The sequence below is a fragment of the Poromitra crassiceps genome, assembly GCF_964638095.1.
Source record: "Poromitra crassiceps genome assembly, chromosome: 13".
Classification (NCBI taxonomy): Eukaryota; Metazoa; Chordata; class Actinopteri; order Beryciformes; family Melamphaidae; genus Poromitra; species Poromitra crassiceps.
The window spans coordinates 33,945,482-33,967,219 of record NC_139644.1 but is presented as its reverse complement, the minus strand read 5'-3'; the positions used below and the strand labels follow the sequence as shown (position 1 = coordinate 33,967,219).

The window sequence follows — 21,738 nt, the reverse complement described above, 5'->3', positions numbered from 1 at the left end:
AGAAGATGCAGGTAAAAGGGAGGAGCCTTTGTGAAGAGAAGATGCAGGTAAAGGGGAGGAGCCTTTGTGAAGGGAAGATGCAGGTGGAGGGGAGGAGCCTTTGTGAATGGAAGATGCAGGTAAAGGGGAGGAGCCTTTGTGAATGGAAGATGCAGGTAAAAGGGAGGAGCCTTTGTGAAGAGAAGATGCAGGTAAAGGGGAGGAGCCTTTGTGAAGGGAAGATGCAGGTGGAGGGGAGGAGCCTTTGTGAAGAGAAGATGCAGGTGGAGGGGAGGAGCCTTTGTGAAGAGAAGATACAGGTAAAAGGGAGGAGCCTTTGTGAAGAGAAGATACAGGTAAAAGGGAGGAGCCTTTGTGAAGAGAAGATACAGGTAAAAGGGAGGAGCCTTTGTGAAGAGAAGATACAGGTAAAAGGGAGGAGCCTTTGTGAAGAGAAGATACAGGTAAAAGGGAGGAGCCTTTGTGAAGAGAAGATACAGGTAAAAGGGAGGAGCCTTTGTGAAGAGAAGATACAGGTAAAAGGGAGGAGCCTTTGTGAAGAGAAGATGCAGGTAAAGGGGAGGAGCCTTTGTGAAGAGAAGATGCAGGTAAAAGGGAGGAGCCTTTGTGAAGAGAAGATGCAGGTAAAGGGGAGGAGCCTTTGTGAAGGGAAGATGCAGGTGGAGGGGAGGAGCCTTTGTGAATGGAAGATGCAGGTAAAGGGGAGGAGCCTTTGTGAATGGAAGATGCAGGTAAAAGGGAGGAGCCTTTGTGAAGAGAAGATGCAGGTAAAGGGGAGGAGCCTTTGTGAAGGGAAGATGCAGGTGGAGGGGAGGAAACAGATTAAAGGTGTTTTGAGGCTATTTGAAACAAATTCAGTGTCAGCTCAATACTGAAACCCTATTTATGAGAAGTTAAGTTGTTACCTAAACTGTCTAAAACATTTGAGACATCCTGACTCCTGACAGGACTATTTTCTTGCCAACGCCATGTCTTCTCCATTGCCCTCCATTTCTGGCCTTAGGCTAGTGAGCTCGTTGAGGTTGTTGAGCGTCCATCTCTGGTTAATCCAAAGACAGGCTCCTGTCTTGTACATTGTTCTTGTTGATGAGTGATTGTGATTTGTAGAGAAAGGGCTGTCAGTGTGATGACGGTGATGGTGATCTGGACTGTCATTGAGACAAGCTGTATGTCACAGGTCTCAGCAGGGCTCCATAGTCGCTGACTTTGACAGACTGCTTCGTGTTAGGCTGGCTCTCTGACAGACTGCTTCGTGTTAGGCTGGCTCTCTGACAGACTGCTTCGTGTTAGGCTGGCTCTCTGACAGACTGCTTCGTGTTAGCCTGGCTCTCCGCAGTTGAGGAGGGATTAATTAAGGCAGATGGGATCCCGGTTGTTGGCACAAATCATGACATGTATCCCCCTGATTTCAGGGAGAACTTGAGAAAAAAATGTCCCCATCTTTTGCCTCGTTATTTTTAACAAATGGCCATTGCTTGAGTTGTGTGGTGCATCTCTGTGACTCATTTTAGACTCCAAACTAAGAGGTTTTAAAATTGATGTTCCCAGATTATTATATATTATTATATATGACATGAAGATTTTCGTGTAAATAAATGTCTGATAGTGAGTTAACACAATGGTGATTGAGCCTATGGCCCATTGATGGAAGCCTTTGCATTTTCAGCATGGCAACATTTATGAACTTGGTGTCTGTGGTGACACAGGGTGGGCGGAGCTAACACAATAGACTCACTCTGTAGGTTACTGTAGGTTCACAGGGTGGGCGGAGCTAACACAATAGACTCACTCTGTAGGTTACTGTAGGTTCACAGGGTGGGCGGAGCTAACACAATAGACTCACTCTGTAGGTTACTGTAGGTTCACAGGGTGGGCGGAGCTAACACAATAGACTCACTCTGTAGGTTACTGTAGGTTCACTGGGTGGGCGGAGCTAACACAATAGACTCACTCTGTAGGTTACTGTAGGTTCACAGGGTGGGCGGAGCTAACACAATAGACTCACTCTGTAGGTTACTGTAGGTTCACAGGGTGGGCGGAGCTAACATAATAGACTCACTCTGTAGGTTACTGTAGGTTCACTGGGTGGGCGGAGCTAACACAATAGACTCACTCTGTAGGTTACTGTAGGTTCACAGGGTGGGCAGAGCTAACACAATAGACTCACTCTGTAGGTTACTGTAGGTTCACAGGGTGGGCGGAGCTAACACAATAGACTCACTCTGTAGGTTACTGTAGGTTCCCCACAACTCTTGTGTGAAGTAGGATAACAAGATGCTTTTTTCCAGTCTCTGCTAGCATTACAGGTGGTTACTATGGATGAACAAACTGACTAATGTCACATGCAACACTGTTTGAATCTCACCTGCAATTACCACTCATCGCCATAGGTGTCACCCAAGAGAACAAAGAATCTTAGAGATGATCACTTTAACTGCGGTAACTTTTTCTTTTTTTAAAGAAGGGGAGGCATAGCCTGATTGGTTGACAGTCAGGAAGTAGCGACAGGAGTTTCTGCACAGAGGCGGCCTTATAAGGAGATGGGCTGCGGCCTGTGCTTTTGATTGCCATCGCAGTGCTGCAGAGGCTGTGAGTGACTGGAGGGGGCGGTGTCGGTGGTTTAAAAGGGGGAAAAAATCCTTCTGGCTTTCATCAAGCGTGGCAGGCCAGAACCAAGAGAGGAGGGGCCAAAGGAGGGAGGCATACTTACTTCTCCAACCACAGGAAAGGAAAAGAGACTGTTTGCAGAGGGAGAAGAAGCTGAATACAGTATTTTTCATCTTGAGCCAGGCAACTTTTCAGACAATAGTTTAAGTTTAAATAAGCTAATTCTCATCAATCCGCGTGATCGATGAGTAAACCTAAACCAACTCTGTCCGTTGAGTTGCAGTAGCATCACCACCTCAGCCATCTCTTCTGTGTTTTCTGTCGCTGATGTGCGCTTCACCTGGTTGGCTAGGCTAAGGTGGGCTTCTGGCAGACAGACACAGACGCACGCTTGACAGGTTTGCTGTGAAAAGGCTTCTCCCTCCCCCTCATCCTCTCGGTGTATGGAAAAACATATGGTGTCTCAGGTAACACAACTGTGCTTCCGCTGTGTGTGTGTGTGTGTGTGCGCGCGTATGTGTTTGCGTGCTCGTGTGTGTGTGTGTGTGTGCATGCATAAAGCGAGAGTGAAACAGGACGGATGAATAGGTCCTACACCAGATGGTCCTTTTTTGCTTGGTAATACCAGACTGTTGATTTAAAAGAAAGCACGCTGTCTGATGATACTCGATACGCTATGTCTTCAGCTCTCATCAGATCGTTTAGTTCTGTCTTCAGCTCTCGTCAGATCGTTTAGTTCTGTCTTCAGCTCTCGTCAGATCGTTTAGTTCTGTCTTCAGCTTTCGACAGATCGTTTAGTTTTCATATCATTTTAATGCGGAGCCTCGGGCTCATTAAATGTACCACGGATTAAGACAAGGCTCTGTCTTATCTCTCTGTGTGGAAATTTGGTCTGCGAAGTTTGTGATAAGATGAGACCAAACATAACTGTAACAGAGCGTGTCATTATTTTCCATAATCCCTTCTCTCCTCCCGTTAAGCCCTCCCCTTTCTTTTTCCCTTCTTTCTGCTTTCCTCTCTCGCTCTCTCCTTTATGACTATTCCTCTCTCGCTCTCTCCTTTATGACTATTCCTCTCTCGCTCTCTCCTTATGACTATTCCTCTCTCGCTCTCTCCTTTATGACTATTCCTCTCTCGCTCTCTCCTTATGACTATTCCTCTCTCGCTCTCTCCTTTATGACTATTCCTCTCTCGCTCTCTCCTTTATGACTATTCCTCTCTCGTTCTCTCCTTTATGACTATTCCTCTCTCGCTCTCTCCTTTATGACTATTCCTCTCTCGCTCTCTCCTTTATGACTATTCCTCTCTCGCTCTCTCCTTTATGACTATTCCTCTCTCGCTCTCTCCTTTATGACTATTCCTCTCTCGCTCTCTCCTTTATGACTATTCCTCTCTCGCTCTCTCCTTTATGACTATTCCTCTCTCGCTCTCTCCTTATGACTATTCCTCTCTCGCTCTCTCCTTATGACTATTCCTCTCTCGCTCTCTCCTTTATGACTATTCCTCTCTCGCTCTCTCCTTATGACTATTCCTCTCTCGCTCTCTCCTTTATGACTATTCCTCTCTCGCTCTCTCCTTTATGACTATTCCTCTCTCGCTCTCTCCTTTATGACTATTCCTCTCTCGCTCTCTCCTTATGACTATTCCTCTCTCGCTCTCTCCTTTATGGCTATTCCTCTCTCGCTCTCTCCTTATGACTATTCCTCTCTCGCTCTCTCCTTTATGACTATTCCTCTCTCGCTCTCTCCTTTATGACTATTCCTCTCTCGCTCTCTCCTTTATGACTATTCCTCTCTCGCTCTCTCCTTTATGACTATTCCTCTCTCGCTCTCCTTTATGACTATTCCTCTCTCGCTCTCTCCTTTATGACTATTCCTCTCTCGCTCTCTCCTTTATGACTATTCCTCTCTCGCTCTCTCCTTTATGACTATTCCTCTCTCGCTCTCTCCTTTATGACTATTCCTCTCTCGCTCTCTCCTTATGACTATTCCTCTCTCGCTCTCTCCTTTATGACTATTCCTCTCTCGCTCTCTCCTTTATGACTATTCCTCTCTCGCTCTCTCCTTATGACTATTCCTCTCTCGCTCTCTCCTTTATGACTATTCATCTCTCGCTCTCTCCTTATGACTATTCCTCTCTCGCTCTCTCCTTATGACTATTCCTCTCTCGTTCTCTCCTTATGACTATTCCTCTCTCGTTCTCTCCTTATGACTATTCCTCTCTCGCTCTCTCCTTATGACTATTCCTCTCTCGCTCTCTCCTTTATGACTATTCCTCTCTCGCTCTCTCCTTTATGACTATTCCTCTCTCGCTCTCTCCTTTATGACTATTCCTCTCTCGCTCTCTCCTTTATGACTATTCCTCTCTCGCTCTCTCCTTTATGACTATTCCTCTCTCGCTCTCTCCTTATGACTATTCCTCTCTCGCTCTCTCCTTTATGACTATTCCTCTCTCGCTCTCTCCTTTATGACTATTCCTCTCTCGCTCTCCTTTATGACTATTCCTCTCTCGCTCTCTCCTTTATGACTATTCCTCTCTCGCTCTCTCCTTATGACTATATGATGCTACCTTCTAGGGCAGTGCTGCTCTGTAGTCAGTGTGTCAGGAATGCCTGTGTGGACTAAAACTGCTGTACTCCTGCCTGCACCCAGTGTTATCCAATGCTACCCAGCTCTCCAGTGCCAGCCTTCCTTCATTCATTCATTCATTCATCCATCCATCATTCTGTTCATGCATGTGTTTTCAGCAGTGGATGGATACGATGTTTGTCTTGTATATATTTGTTCAGTTTTGTTTATTGTTTAGTTAGATCTAGCTAGACACATCCGAGACATGCTAGTGAATTAGGGCCATATAAATAAATAAACAAACGTAATACATTATTTTCAAATGATACTGCACAGATCACAAACTGTACGCGACGACAAACACTAAGGCAGCATTCTTTTAATCTTTTACTACAGGGACCTAAATAACAGCATCTAAAAAAATCTTCTTCTTCTTTTTTCTCTGCCCATGAGTGATTCTGTGGGTTATTGTGGAGGCTTATGTAACAACATCTAGGCTAGTTGATTCAAAGAGTTACCTAAGCATGCAGGAGAAACAAACAGCTTTTTCAGACTTGTAATCTTCCTATGATGATAGTCAGACCACGAGCTGCTTCTCAAGGATAATTTTGGGACCCATTTTATTTTATTTTATTATCTCTCTGCTATCCAATCTGGAGCCCCGAAGCAGCCTCCGAAATCAGCTAGGTGACCAGGCTGTGGCATGCATATTGATGAAGCATCTCAGAGTAGGGAATGCTTGCTAACGGACTGCAGGTCACCAACATTCTCATTCAGGCAACCCCCCTGCTGAGTCAAGATGAGCACTCCTGTAATAGAACGACATGATTACACCTCATACCAGCTCTGTCCAACCACAAGCTCTGACCCTCTTCTTCATGACATGATTACACCTCATACCAGCTCTGTCCAACAACAAGCTCTGACCCTCTTCTTCACGACATGATTACACCTCATACCAGCTCTGTCCAACAACAAGCTCTGACCCTCTTCTTCATGACATGATTACACCTCATACCAGCTCTGTACAACCACAAACTCTGACCCTCTTCTTCATGACATGATTACACCTCATACCAGCTCTGTACAACCACAAACTCTGACCCTCTTGTTCACGACATGATTACACCTCATACCAGCTCTGTCCAACCACAAGCTCTGACCCTCTTCTTCACGACATGATTACACCTCATACCAGCTCTGTCCAACCACAAGCTCTGACCCTCTTCTCCACGACATGATTACACCTCATACCAGCTCTGTCCAACCACAAGCTCTGACCCTCTTCTTCATGACATGATTACACCTCATACCAGCTCTGTCCAACCACAAGCTCTGACCCTCTTCTTCATGACATGATTACACCTCATACCAGCTCTGTCCAACAACAAGCTCTGACCCTCTTCTTCACGACATGATTACACCTCATACCAGCTCTGTCCAACAACAAGCTCTGACCCTCTTCTTCATGACATGATTACACCTCATACCAGCTCTGTACAACCACAAACTCTGACCCTCTTCTTCATGACATGATTACACCTCATACCAGCTCTGTACAACCACAAACTCTGACCCTCTTGTTCACGACATGATTACACCTCATACCAGCTCTGTCCAACCACAAGCTCTGACCCTCTTCTTCACGACATGATTACACCTCATACCAGCTCTGTCCAACCACAAGCTCTGACCCTCTTCTCCACGACATGATTACACCTCATACCAGCTCTGTCCAACCACAAGCTCTGACCCTCGTCTTCACGACATGAGTACACCTCATACCAGCTCTCTCCAACCACAAGCTCTGACCCTCTTCTTCATGACATGATTACACCTCATACCAGCTCTGTCCAACCACAAGCTCTGACCCTCTTCTTCATGACATGATTACACCTCATACCAGCTCTGTCCAACCACAAGCTCTGACAATCTTCTTCAGTTTGTTGCTCCTCTACCCTTTGTTGCACTCGCTACATTCCATCTCTTTCCTTCCTTCTCTCTCTCTCTCTCTCTCGCTCACTCACTCACTCACTCACTCTCACACACACACACACACACACACACACACACACACACACACACACACACACCAGCTCCCTCTCTCCCCAACAGTTGTGGTGTGTGTGACTCAGCCTTGGGCTGGGATATGGCTATACGAACACGCCCTGTAGAGACAGACTAACAGGCTACTGCATGTTTATGGCCTCACATGTCCTAACAAGTAGACTTACTTTAGTCTTTGATTGAACCTAGCTCGTGCATGCTAAGCTAGCTCGTGCATGCTAAGCTAGCTCGTGCGTGCTAAGGCTAAGGCCTGTCCAATGAATTCTAATGGCTTCTCGTCTCTTTTATGCAGGTTTCTGATGGCTCCGCTTTTATCACCCGTCCACAGAAACCGTAGCGGATGCGGAACACAATCAGCTTTCACACATCCTTTCCCAACATGCATTCAGCATGGCCACAATGAGCGCGTGGACGAGGACCACTCTCCCAGATTCCTCCGTCCTGTTTGTGGATTATGCCGCCAGTCTTTCTGTATCTCTCAGGCCCAGACCCCAGAAGCTGTCTGTCTGCACACAGCGGGCTTAGCCTCACCTCGCCTGGCTGTTTCCACTCACTGTCTGTCTGTCTGTGAGGTTGTTGATGCAGTAGCCGAGCAGTGAGCAAGTCAGGCTGCAGGATTAGAGAGAGAGAGAGAGAGAGAGAGAGGGAGAGAGGGAGAGAGGGAGAGAGAGCTAATTTGCTTTGCGGCAACACATTTAGTTACTCTGTCTAATTAAAAAGGTTGTCTGGAGACAGAGTGTCTCCAGGCCTCACCCAGCCCAGATCCAGCCCACGGCACAGCCACTGGTTCATGGTGTTGGGATGGTGTGTGTCATCCTGCCTGACCTGCTATGGGCCCTGTGGAGAGTAGGCTAATCCCAACCGCCAAATACAGATGAAACGATTAGCGGTTTAATGGTAAAGCGCGGTAGAATTTCTGATGGTAACTATTACCGGCTCAAATAATTACCATTAAAACCGTGTTACCGTTATTATTGTTACCGTGATTACAGCGCTTAGAAAAACACGGTAAATACCGGTACTGTCCATCATCAGCCAAAGTTAGCCAAACAGTCTCCCAGACGCAGGTGCGCCGACTTTTCTGATTTTCAATGGTTTTCAATATAAAACTTGTTGAAATGATTTCAGTGAATATATCGTACTTTATTTAAAATAATTTTCAGCACATTTTAAATACCGCGATCATAATGCCGATAATCGTGTGACGTGAAATTTTCGTGCGGTTTCACCTCCACTGTCAAACTGAATGGGATTTTCATTTTTCACCTCCTCTTTCTCCGTGTACACTTGTTCGTTCTTGCCACGTCTCCCTGGCCATCCATCCTCTCGCTCACACTCCTGTAAAGGAACTCATTCCAGGATGCCCTTGAGTGTGTGAGATGATTGAAGCGTGCAGGACAAGGTGTGTGTGTGCCTGCCTGCCACGCAGGAGTGTCATACCTCATGCCAGAACCACTCTGGTCATCTGTAGGTGATGCTGCACTTAACTGATACAGTTGTAACATAATAGAGGAAATGGCCCACAGAACCTTTCATCCATAACTTCATCTGAATTATAGATGGCATCTAATAGAAGCCCCAAAATACAGCAACATGCGCTATCGCGGTGCATATGGTCGCTGTAAATGTGTCTGTGTAAGTATTTCTCCTTGTGTCTCTCCAATCATCCATCTAACAAACATCTTTATACCTCAAACTGCGTATCAAATTTTCTGACTCTTAATAATAGATGTGTTTGCTGTAAATATTTCATGGTCGGCTGACTGAAAACACATGGCTGTCAGAGATATGGAGGGAGGGGGAGAGTACGGCAGGGAGAGAGAGAGAGACTGAGTGAGGAGGGAGGGAGAGAGGGAGAGTGAAATTTGATCACTGTGTTTTCAACGCCGTCGTTCAGAGCCTCTGTAGAAGAGCTACGAAATCTATATATTTCAAAGCGTCTCCTTCCCTTCTCTCCCCTCCCCTCGTCTCCCTGCAGGGTTCTCAGGATTCGACAGGAGGACAGGAGGGCTTGGTGGCCCCACCCTTCACAGCGTTCCCCCCTCCGCCCCCTCCTCAGAACGGGCTGTCGGCCACCGAGTTTGGCCCCGGGGCCTTGTTTGGTGCTGGGGGCCAAGGTGCAGCAGAGGTAGGGGTTGGCACTAATGGATCCACCACCACTACCACCACCACCGACAACAATGTAAGCACAGCACCCGAGTGTCCATAAAGCCTTGCTTCGTAGGTTCACCTGTTGGATGGATTTGGGTTTTTGGGATATTGAGTTTTTTTTTTGCTGATAATAATTTTTTCATTCCTCCTCGTTCTAAAACGATAATTTGTCCTTGAGGTATTCAGCCAAACTGGTCCTCAGGAAATCTACAAAATAAAATACACTTCTCATCCTCTCCCTCTCTCTTCCTCATACTTGTATACTCACGACCCTATAGAAAGCATCTAAATCTAGATCTGCTGAAGTCGCTAAGTCCTATGATAGAAATCATAGGATTTCTATGAGCTCCTTGATGTGCTGCACATGTCTGTAGTCACCTTTTATAAGCCAGCTGTCGGCCTGTCACACAGGGAGGAGCACACTGAAGAGAAACACCGTTATAAAAAGTCCTAACATACCATCAGAATCCTTAATCATTCAAAACTTTCACTGAACACAAAATGACCAGCTTTTTTGAAAACTGCTAGTTTTAAATGCCATGCCTATTTTTCTTTGTATTTTAGTAAAATACTTACAAACTGCTGAAACGTGTTACAACCTCACCTATATCAGTTATTAAAGAAATGTATAATGAAGATTGACCCACGCGACTATTACTCAAGCCCACTATATTATCAAACATCCACACTTTTTATTGAACTTATTTGCAATAATCATTACATTTCAATGCACTTATAAAGACACTTAATCTTACACAATGAGATTATCAGTACACCATTGTGTCTATCCGTCTCTCGCTCAGTAGTCATGATGCTGTCCAAGACTGTGAACGCGTGTAACTAGCGCCAAGCTAGTTTCACTTGTTCTCTCACCTCCACCTCTTTCTCCCTCCTCAACCCTTTCTTTTCTCTCTTTCTCCGCACAGGGGAAGCCAGAGGAGACGTCCCAGGCTGAGGTGGCTGGACAGTGCGTTGCAGTTGTGGCAGTGGGAGGAGGAGGAGGGTCCGTGGGAGACCCCACAGAGGCCAAAGGGACCCCCAAACGCCTCCACGTCTCCAACATCCCCTTCCGCTTCCGGGACCCCGATCTCAGGCAGATGTTTGGGGTGAGGAGTTGGGAATGTTGTGGGGGGGGGGGGGCCTCGCTTTTAACAGGATCAATAAATCAGTCTAGACCCCTTTGGTCTGCACAGGGGGGTCTGGGTCACCAGGCCTGGGGTGTTTGGGAGGGACAGAACAGAAGGGCCCGGCTGACACAAAGACGAGTCACTTGTGGGTTCTCTTTTGGTGCTTGAGAGCGCCGTTAGCTATATGTGTCAGTGTGTTAGCAAGAGTGGCCACGTGACGGAAAAGGGGGACAGAACGGAGTATAGAGCAAAAGGGTAGAAAACCACAGGGGAGGGAAGGCATACATTGAAATGCTATGCACTAGAAACGTAATAGTGACCCCTAGTGCAAAATAAATGTAACTCACACTTTGATGTCAGAGGCCTTTGAGTGCACAGTGTGAGGTTTACTGAAATGATTTGAAATCTAAAACCAAGCGGTTGATGAGGACGCCGAGATGATGGTTCTGAAATGTTGAGCTAAATGAAATATGCCACTTGGACTAGACGGGGTTTCTTGCGGTTTTGCTAATATCTTTCTTCAATCTCCTTTGCAGCAGTTTGGCAAGATTCTAGATGTGGAGATCATATTCAATGAGAGGGGTTCCAAGGTAAGTGTGCACGGAGGCTCAACTGCATAACAAGAGCACAAACCTCCCTCTTGAGTATTGACTACATTTCCCACGCTGCACGGTTGCCCCGTGGACTGTTGCTATCAACACGTCACAGGGGGAATCATTTTACCAGAGCCGCTCAACCTCCTTATCAGACGGAAAGCAAATAATGGGGTATTGTGATTACAATGTGGATTTATCCAACAAAGTCGATGTGTAAAACACAAGTTGAAAAGTACACATCCCCTTTCATAGTGCCCCCCCTCCCTAAAATCCCTCGTGCTGTGTGCACCACTCTCACCATCGACCTCTGTGACCTCTGCCGTGTACCACAGGGCTTCGGCTTTGTGACATTTGAGACCAGCGCAGATGCAGAGAAAGCCAGGGAAAGGCTCCACGGCACACTGGTGGAAGGTCGTAAGATTGAGGTAATTTTCCATTATCTCTCTCCCTCTCTCTCGCTCTCTCTCTCTCTCTCTCTCTCTCTCTCCCTGTCTTCTCTCTCTGCTCCCATCGTAATTCTGCCTGATCACTGACTCTGCTAGCTAGCTCCCATTCTCCCCTTCAGTGACATGCTCAGATGCTGCCCGCTGGTAATCCTATCCCTGGTGTTTTGCAATGTTTTTAATAATTAAAAAAATACTTCTTTTTAGTTTCCCCCACCTTTTTATTATTTTTGTTGTTTTTTTTTGTGGTGGGAAAGGTTGGGGGGTGCAAGAACACCACGTACGGCATGCTGGTTACTCCTCCTCTCTGCATCGTTTTTTTGACGTTAAGCTCTGTTTTCTCTTCACCTCTGTTTCGCCCACTGACGTGCAAGCTGTAGCCACAGTTGATATTACAACGTCTTTCCACGCCGATTGAAATGATGTTTGTGTAGCTGGCCACCGGAGGGCATGAGAGGAGACGCGGTGACACGCTGATGCATGGCAGCCTGCTGTCAGATGCTCTTCTCGTCTCCCCTAGCTTTAGAAAGCCTTCTCTGTTGCCTCCTCCCAGTGCCGTGGCTCAGTGGTTGTGACAAGCTTAGCACTCCTTGGTTGCAACAGCAGCATGCTGGGAAGCGCAGCAACACCAAACGCATGTCCTCTTGTTCACGTCTGGATCCTTACCAAAGAACTGTACACCGTACCTGTGGTTCTTACGTAAAAGTCTGACGCACGTGTTGAGTTTTTTTTTAAAGTGTCGGGGGAGGTGCATGATATCTCTTTTTTTGATTATTATCTTATTTATGTATTTATTTATTTTGAGCGAGGTGTCAAATCTGCCAAATCGTCCGTATCGGATCCCTGGAGCCGAGCCATTTTAAGCCGGGATCTCTGCATGGGCTTACTGTGGTGATTTCCTTGTGTTGTTGTGTGTACGGGCGTGTGTGTGTGTGAGTCGGCCCCTGCATGATGGACGAGGCTGGCGGCGGGAGGGGGGGACGCCCTCGTGATACTGCCCCCGTCTGGTTCGTGAACGAATGACAGCCACCCCTGCATCCACTGGTACAACATCTCCCCCTCTGCCACCTCCACCTTCAGTCAATCAGCAAGCTGAATGGATACTGATGGAACCCATTTAACCTGCATCAGTTGCGCCTCTTATTCAATCAACAGTGTGTGTTGTCGCTGGCGTCGCTATAACCTCTCTGTGTGACCGTAGTTGATTTTGATCGTGTGTGTGTTTTGCATGATGTGTGTGAGTCACCTTTTTTTAATAATCAGCGGCTAGTTTTCTTTCACTTGTCACTTGTGCATGTGTTGTGTTGTTGTGCGTCAGTAGCGGGTGCTAGGCTGTGTAGCGAGTCGTGTATCTGCTGCATGGCGGGCCAGCGGCGCGGCGGAGACGCTCTGCGTAAAGCCTCTCTCGCTCTGTTTATAGTGCATGGGCTTGACGAGACAAAGGGCTGATCCAGGCCAAGCGGCGCTCTTGTGTTTATACATACATTCTTTCAAGCGAGGAGAAGAGGGCTGGAGATTTCTTTTGGAGGCGATGCTCGCCTTTCTTGTAGATCCTCGCTGCTGCAGTAACTCTTGCTTTAATTTGGTCATATCATTTCAGAGTTTGTTGAACTATGTTTGTCAGAGAGATGACGGGCAGAAACGAGACCGGAGAGATCATGTGTCTGTATTATAATTCAGAAACTCTGAAATATAAGGCCTACTGTATGCTATGGTTTTACATAAATAAACATTTGACCAGTATTGAGTGTGACTATACAATATCTGTTATTGCTATCCACTGGCATGGGGGTCTTCTTAGTTGATGTAGACTTAAGTGTGCATGGTTGGTATTTGAGTATGGTTTTCTCATATAGCCTGAGGCACTACTGCTGCAGACAGTTGGATGTTGTTGTGTTTTCCTTGGCATGTCTATTTTGAGGCTATTTTGTTGAGTTTGTTTTGGTGATGGGACTGTTAGATTTTAGTTGTTCAGTTGGCATGAAATCAATTGCACCCGGGTGTCTCATAGCCTTGCTCCACTCATGGAAATAAGGTTGAATAGTTCAATTTTTTTTACTTTTCAAAAATGTTTTTTTTTCCTTTCAACCTCGTCCATCGTTAAAGATGCAGGCTGTACTTAGCTCGAGGGCGGACATGTCTTATTCTTGGTGCATGCCAATGGGGTAGTCCTAACTGAACTATCTATAGTGTGCATGTATGTAGCAGCCTATATATATCATAGACACAGAAAAATGTTGTTCTTCTTAAAGTTACACTGTACTTCTCTTTGTCTGGAATAAAACTGCGCTTTGAAGAAGTCAGTTTCCTGTGCGCTTCCAATGTATCCATGTAAGTGGCCCCAACTACAATTCACTTTGTGTCTACCTGCTTTTCTGTGATCTCATCTCACCTCCAGTAGCTCTATATATAGACTATAGAATCCTATAGACCCATAGACTATAGAGTCCTATAGACCTATATATGTGGGTGTGACGATGACCTTTTGGAGTGTATCTGTAGTATGCACTCCCGGACATACACACCTCCATCGCATCACCACCCATCCATGGCTGTCTCTGTATGTCCTGTATGTCCTCCTCATCGACTGCTCTACAGATGATGCATCATCAAGTTTGTGTGACCAAGCAGTCCTGGTCCTAACATCTGTCTGTCATCGGCATTAACATTTTGTCTGTCCCTGGCCTTAACATTTTGTCTGTCATTGACTTGTGACTTTGAGAGGATTTATCCCCCTTCCTGTCTTGTGTAGTCACATTATTTCACGATGAAGTGTTACTGACTGGCTGTAGCGAAAGTGCATTAGGCTACATTCACTAACTCCTGCTCTCTGAGTCTGTGTGTTTGTGGTTGGTGTGTGTGTGTGTGTGTGTGTGGTGGTGGAGTGCTATGGCAAGTGATGGCTCCTCAGCGGCGCAGAGTTTTAGTCAGACACTTGAATGCTATAGTTGAGCCTAGCTGGGTTCTGTGTGTGTGTGTTTGTGTGTGTCACACTAGTGGTGCAGCTCTGCATGCGTCTGTCTCATCAGTGGGGAGCTACCAGAGAGAAGAGTCCCTTCCTTGTTATGAGCCCACGTGCCTTCTATCACCACTGCATGGATGCGTGTGATTAAAAGGATGAGGAGAAGTCGTCCCGTGGTCCTGCATGGCTGACCACCATGCTGCACCTTCTTCTCACCCACCACCAAACACTGCGGTCACACACTCCTCGACGGGACACAATTTGCTGTACTGCGAGCCTTCACCTGGGCCTTTATATATCAGCTATCTATTTCACAAACAAACCCCCTCAGCCTTTATGATGGTTGTATGCAGCGGCGGTGTCGTTTGCACCCGAGAGCGTGTTTGGAATGCTCAAAATGTGATTCTGAGTTAATGGACTGAGGTGAAGGCTTGCCAGTGCTTTGTGTCCCACTTTCCTAGATGAGGACTCTCCAGAACAGAACGGACTGTATCTCATTTCCTGGGTGTAGCTTTGGATTTGGCCAGGATCTTGTTCTGTTATCGGCTGCATGATGTGCCACAGAAACAGGTTGATCCACGAATGAAATGTTGTGACTACGTGTGAGTGTCCATGTGTGTTTGCACAGTACATGTGTGACGTATCCATGTGTGTGTGTGTGCACACTCACAGTACATGTGTGTTTGCACAGTACATGTGTGAAGTATCCATGTGTGTGTGTGTGCACAGTACATGTGTGAGTCTCCGTGTGTGTGTGTGCACAGTACATGTGTGTGTGCACAGTACATGTGTGAGTCTCCGTGTGTGTGTGCACACAGTACATGTGTGTGTGCACAGTACATGTGTGAGTCTCCGTGTGTGTGTGTGTGTGTGCACAGTACATGTGTGTGTGTGTGCACACAGTACATATGTGTGTGTGCACAGTACATGTGTGAGTCTCCGTGTGTGTGTGCACAGTACATGTGTGTGTGTGTGTGTGTGTGTGTGTGTGTGCACAGTACATGTGTGAGGCTCCATGTGTGTGTGCACAGTACATGTGTGTGTGCACACAGTACATGTGTGAGTCCATGTGTGTGTGCACAGTACATGTGTGAGTCTCCATGTTTGTGCACAGTACATGTGTGTGTCCACAGTGCATGTGTGAGTCTCCATGTTTGTGCACAGTACATGTGTGTGTGTGTGTGTGCACACAGTACATGTGTGAGTCCATGTGTGTGTGCACAGTACATGTGTGAGTCTCCATGTTTGTGCACAGTACATGTGTGTGTGTGCACACAGTACATGTGTGAGTCCATGTGTGTGTGCACAGTGCATGTGTGAGTCCCCATGTGTCTGTGCACAGTACGTGTGTGTGGGTGCACAGTACATGCGTGTATGTGAAGAGGTTGAAAGAAAAGGGGAAAGAGAGTTTGCACTTTGCCCTTTCCAACCCTCTGTCGTTCCGTCTTCTAGTCTGTTCCATGTTTTCTCCCTCATCCCTCCATTCTCTTCTTGCCAGTCAAGTTTGTCTTTATTTTATTTTTTGTCCACCACTGTCGTGTCCGCCCTCTTGTCCACGCTGTCTTCTTTATGAGCCAACTAGTCCCTTGCCTTGTGTCTTGTGTATGTGCCCCTCTGCTCAAATGCTATAGCCCCACTATGTCTTTTCTTTGGCATTAACCCGTGTTTCTAACTGTAATATCCTTCCTCACCATTATCTCTATCTTTATTCAGTTGCTTTTTCTTTTCTTTGTTTTTTCTTACTTTATTGTACAACCTGAGATCTCTTCTTTTCTGCTGACTGGTAAAAGCAGGGGGAATGATAGGCTTTCTACCCACGACCATTTACCAAATAAACACTGTTCTCTTGTGGCTTAACTTGACCACCTCAGAATGAATCCTTTCTCGCAACATTTCACCAAAAATACCTCAGCCTGTCCTCGTGACTGTGGTAGACCTATTTCCAGACACCGTCAAGCCAATCTTTGCTACTGTTCTGCCCTTAGGATAGAGAGTGGTGTGCGTATGTCCTCCGCTCTTCTGACTTCCTGTCAATGTGTCCAATTAGCTGCATTTTGAGTCCCTTGCATAAATTAGGCTAATGTGTGGGTTAAGGCAAGGTGGCCCCTTATCTCCATTCCCCTTTACCATAGCTTTGGTTCTGAAGAGCACCAAATCTTCCCGTCACCCACCGGCCCGATTGTTGAAACCATGCTTAGAGCTTCTGTTTAGCATTCGGGAATTAGCGTTCTCTCTTCCTTTCTCTCCTTCCTTTCTCTTAAATTCTGTTCTGAACTATAACACTGCTGCTATCACTTTTTTTATTTCACACGGGGGGGGGGAGGGGGGGTATATTTAGCTCTCTTTTGTTTCGAGGATTATTTGTTCCTTTATTTATTATATTTTTTCTGTTTCCCTGACGACTTCTGTGTGTTGTTGTCAGTCTCCACGGTAACCACACGCTGTTTCTACGGCAACGGTAAGTTGTGTACAAACAACATCTATCACTGAACTGATCCCCCTCCCCAATCCCACACCCCTGAAATGGGCATTAGATACCATGGAATATTCACTATATTGTTACAGTAGTCGTTGGTGTGTTCTTATTTACCAATTGATTTTAGAGTGACGAGCGCAGGCCGCTACTGTTTAACGTTTGACTGTTTAATGCCCTAGAAAGCTATTGATATCTATTTTACCGCACGCTATCCATCAGCAAACAGGCACACAACCAGAATGACACCGCATCCTCTGCAGACTCAACCCTTTAGTCATAATCTTTTCTCCCTATATCCCCCCCTCTCCCTCCCTCCCCCCCTCTCCCTCCCTCCCCCCCTCTCCCCCCCCTCCCCCCACACACCATATCTCATTAACACCTCACTGGGAATGAGCGAATGTAATCACCCCTCCTCTCTGCAACGACACGGCTGTCCACAATCCATCTGATTAATTCTCCATTGGACTCAATATAAAGTATTAATCTTCTCAATTAACGATAATCAACAGGAATGACTATGACGCTTTGGGCGTTGTCGCTGCCTACAGTTTGCTTTGAATGAACGCAGGGCAAATGCTGCTTTCCAACGTCGAGTTCCTTTGTTTCATTGACTTGTCTGCATTTAGCATCGTCTACACTGGACCAACGTTAGCCAATTGGATCGAGCGTTGCATTGGAAAAAACGGCTAAGTGGGTCTCAAATTCAGGGAAAGAATGACTCTAAGCAGTGAGCTAATGTTCTAATGTTTAACATGTGGCCAGCCAGCAGCCTGGCACGCCATAATGCAGACAGTCGAAGGATGCCAAGACACTCAGAGAATTTCCAAATGTACATTCCTTGAGAGCTCCCCTTCTCCAAAAGAGACTAGCGAGCCGTTTTTCCCCTTCATCTGCAGTAACATTACGTCATATAATTGTGTTGTTCATTGGGCTTCTTTTGTTCATTTATGTTGGAGTATAAATAGGTCTGTCCAGAAATCAAATCAGCGTTGTGCAACCATATGCATCTCTAAACCGATATGGGGTTTACCTCGCACTCCTTTGGGTCTCTCTTTTATGCTGCCATTTTCTCCTTCTCATTTTGTTTGGTTTGGTTTTCCTGTAGTGGACTGTCTTGTGTATTAGTAGTTGTAGTCATAGTAGTCATAGTGTACTGGTCTTAGTTTGTGACACAGTTCTATTGCCTGGCAGAGTGTCTCATGTTTATTTTGTTTCTCTCCTTTTTTGGGAATGAGGATTGCTCTTTTCTCTCTGTCTCTCTCTCTCTCTTCCTCCCTCCATCCTTTGGTGCTCTGTCTCTCAACCCCCCCACATATGATGAGATTCTCAGGAGAATGGTCACCAAATCTAATTGCTTTATTTGAATGACGCACCTTGGTATTTAATTTTTCGTTTTGAACAGTAATCGTTTATCAGTTGTTTATTTGGTGTTGCTTATGTAGACAAACTGTCTCTCTCTCTCTCTCTCTCTCTCTCTCTCTCTTCACATCTTTCTGTCCCCCTCTTTTTGTATATGGACTGGCTCTGTCTCTGTACTTCTCACCTGCATCCCTCTGTCCCAATGTCCCCGTCCCATCTCCGTCTCTTATGTGTTTGATGTGGGAGTGCTGCGATTGTTTTGATTGGTCTCTATGCTGCATCCGAGGCTTGCTGATTGGCTGAACTTTTTTTTTTTTATTACTTTTTTTGGTTCGTTACTCTCACTCTTGGTCATGTGATGCGCCCATATTTGGCTGCGTGTAATTTCTGTGTTATACGATTATTAATTTTGTCAAACAAATGTTTTTGCACCCCCTCTTTCTCTCCCTCTCCCTTGTTGTGTTTTTGTTTTGTTTTTTGTTTTTGAATATTTCTTTTTTAGGTATGTAAACCCCACAAGTTTGGTTTCATATGGAAATGTGATTTCATTTAGTCCAGTTCTGTTGGTCAGGCTGGACTGGGAGGGCAAAGGTGGGATGAGAAAAGTCGACTGTTTAATTCATCTTTAACCCTTTCAGATCTGCCTTCCACGTTGCTCTCTGTTGATTTGCATGTCTTCCTGTCACAAACATTGATTCTATTCCATTAAGTGGCCTCGACATGGCGGCACGCACACAGGAAATACACACAGTTCTCAATTCTTCATCATCATGCCCACCGTTAACACGCAAGACAGAATTTTACCAAAGTCTTGATTAGGGGTTGGGTACCGAAACCCGGTACCGCTATGCTAGTGGTAGCGGGTTTCGTGACTATGGTACCTGTACCTTTATTTTACTGGACCAAATTGCCTCATTTCGGTGCCGTGCCCGAGCTGCCGAGTGAAATCTTCGCCCTCTGGTGCTCCGAATACGGCGTCGCACGCACCTTCACTAACACTATTGAAATCCTCTTTAAATTAGAAAATTCAATTTTTAAATATGAAAAAGTATCGGTTCATGTACCATTTAGGCACCGGTATCGTTTTCAAACCAAGTATAGTATTAGCACCGGTATCAGAAAAATATGAAACTTTTACGATACCCATCGCTAGTCTTGATTGAGTTCTGCTGTGGTATATATTTAAAAAAAAAAACAGCTAGCATTAATGTGATTCGTCAACTTGATTTATGCTTGGAAATGTCTGCACTCAGACACCCGCGGACAGTTACGTCAGATAGCTAGCCAGGCTAGGCTAATTGAATCACTCGCCACTGACCTTCTCGTTTGCAATGAGGGAAAAATGAGCTAAAGCTCATTTCCATTCGAATGAAGCCCCGGCCGACAAAGAACGTGACTCACTGAGAGGGGGCAGTACCAATCGCAGTATATAGGCCATAATGGCCTACTAAACGGGACCACAGTGTGCACACACACACACACACACACACACACACACAAACCCACACTCTCTCTCTCTTCACTGACCCAATCCCTCGTCCGTCTCCTGCACTGTCACGGGCGCGTGCACACACTCCCTCTCCGAGCTCCCCCTCAGCTAGAGCCAAAAGGTCGTTAATCTTCAGCTTGCCATACAGTCAGATGCAGAGTCTCAACAGCACACTCAGACAGCCCGGGTTATTACAGAGAGCTACAATCTCCTTCTCTTAAAGCCCATCAAAGCAAGATAGGGATGGATCAAGGGACTGCAGGATGAGCCTTTGAAGCTCCGAGAGGAGATTATCAGCCATCTTGGACTGGAAAGCCCCCAAGCATTAGAATGAAATGTCAGCCAGCATGCACAAAACACACACGTGCGCGCACACACACACACACACACACACGCACCTGACAAGTGCTCAATACGTCCACCTGTGCGTGGCCAAAAAAGTAGAGCTCAGTCCCCCCCTGCTGTGACTTGCTTGTGTACCTCTGTCTGCGTACATCTCTCTCTCTCTCTCTCTCTCTCTCTCTCTCTCTCGCTCGCCCTCTCTCTCTCTCTCTCTCTCGCTCGCCCTCTCTCTCACTCGCTCGCCCTCTCTCTCTCTCGTCACAGTAGGGGCATACATAATGTCACCCATGGCAGCCTTCATGTCTCTAGAATGAATCACCAAATCTCTACTGGGCAACTCTGTTTTTTAATTGCATGATGACTAAGAATCCCCCTAACAACCCCCCACCCACACATGCACAGGCGCACACATACACATACACAAGTACACACATGCACGCGCACGCACACACACACACACACACACACACACACACACACACACACACACACACACACACACATCACCATTGAAGGAGTTGACAGCTATGTCGGGTAGAATTCTGTTGAACGCCTCAACCACATTGATTCTACTGTTAAAGGATAATACCAGTGTTTTAGTTGTTATTTTTTCAGTTTATGCAGATCGTCCAGTTTGCCCGTCTACATTCTTGTATGAAAAAAACAACTTCCACAGAGTGGAAAAATTTGCCCATCACAGTTAACATGAAGCCTTGATTTGCTTTAGTCGGCTCCTGTTTGTAGATGATGTCGTTGGGTGTTTTCATATCAGTACGCAGCACATTATGTAATGCTCTGCTTGCTGTCAATCAGCTGACGCCCACAGGGAGAAATTGAAGTCTCCACCAGGAAATCATCCCTCAAAAACATGCCGCCTTGCAATTTTTACTACAGATTTTATTGTCACATCCATGTCTTTTTGTTCAGGGTGTCTTTGTTATCTGGCGTAGCAGTTAATTTCAAGATAGCTATATTAGTAAATGTCAATCAATCTTAATTACATGTGACATGCATTGCAAAATGATTGGGGAAAACGAGACGTAGCCCGTGGTAAATGGGCTATAACTCTAAATGACACCGGTATTCTCCTTTTAACGATCCAGCAACAGTAGATGAACACAGACAGTAACGTTGTCGTCCTTAGTATCCACAAACCTTAGAGATATATAAAACATGGAGGCAAGCGCCCAACCACCATCCCACTTGGCACATAGTGGCAGGCTTGTTGGATTGTGACATTGACCTATATATATGTGAGTATGTGTGTTACGTTTCCTTTTCTTTCTTTCTTCTTTGTCTGTGCCTTTGACCGCCTGTTCCTCCATCCCCAGGTGAATAACGCCACCGCCAGGGTGATGACTAACAAGAAAATGGTCAGTCCCTACCCTAACGGAGAGGCCCTCAGCACACTGCCTTATGGTAACGACAACCACACTGGCACACACTGTAACACCTAACAACAACCACTATAGCTATAGTAAATAGCTAGCGTTAGTTAGCTGTTAGCTATGTTCGCAAGCTACTAGCTCAAAACTCCACCGAATGACCAATT

General features: G+C 46.0%; 1 protein-coding gene across 7 annotated transcripts in view; it reads left to right on the top strand.

The window, feature by feature from the left end:
- The window catches only part of LOC310788195 (RNA binding protein fox-1 homolog 2-like), a gene marked incomplete at its 5' end in the record, with an annotated part of 66,223 nt that overhangs the window by 27,945 nt on the left and 16,540 nt on the right, over nucleotides 1-21,738 (top strand). For 4 of the 7 annotated variants that reach the window (XR_014553295.1, XM_083649725.1, XM_083649724.1 and 1 more), the window contains 5 exons: nucleotides 9,220-9,423; nucleotides 10,319-10,498; nucleotides 11,056-11,109; nucleotides 11,448-11,540; nucleotides 21,518-21,605. Coding sequence is in view for 6 of the 7 variants with exons in the window: in XM_083649725.1 (XP_083505851.1) it covers nucleotides 9,220-9,423; nucleotides 10,319-10,498; nucleotides 11,056-11,109; nucleotides 11,448-11,540; nucleotides 21,518-21,605 (619 nt within the window). Of the gene's footprint in view, nucleotides 1-2,755; nucleotides 3,075-9,219; nucleotides 9,424-10,318; nucleotides 10,499-11,055; nucleotides 11,110-11,447; nucleotides 11,541-21,517; nucleotides 21,606-21,738 lie in introns of those variants that run through there. The other 3 variants (XM_083649729.1, XM_083649727.1, XM_083649726.1) reach the window with 3 other exon arrangements.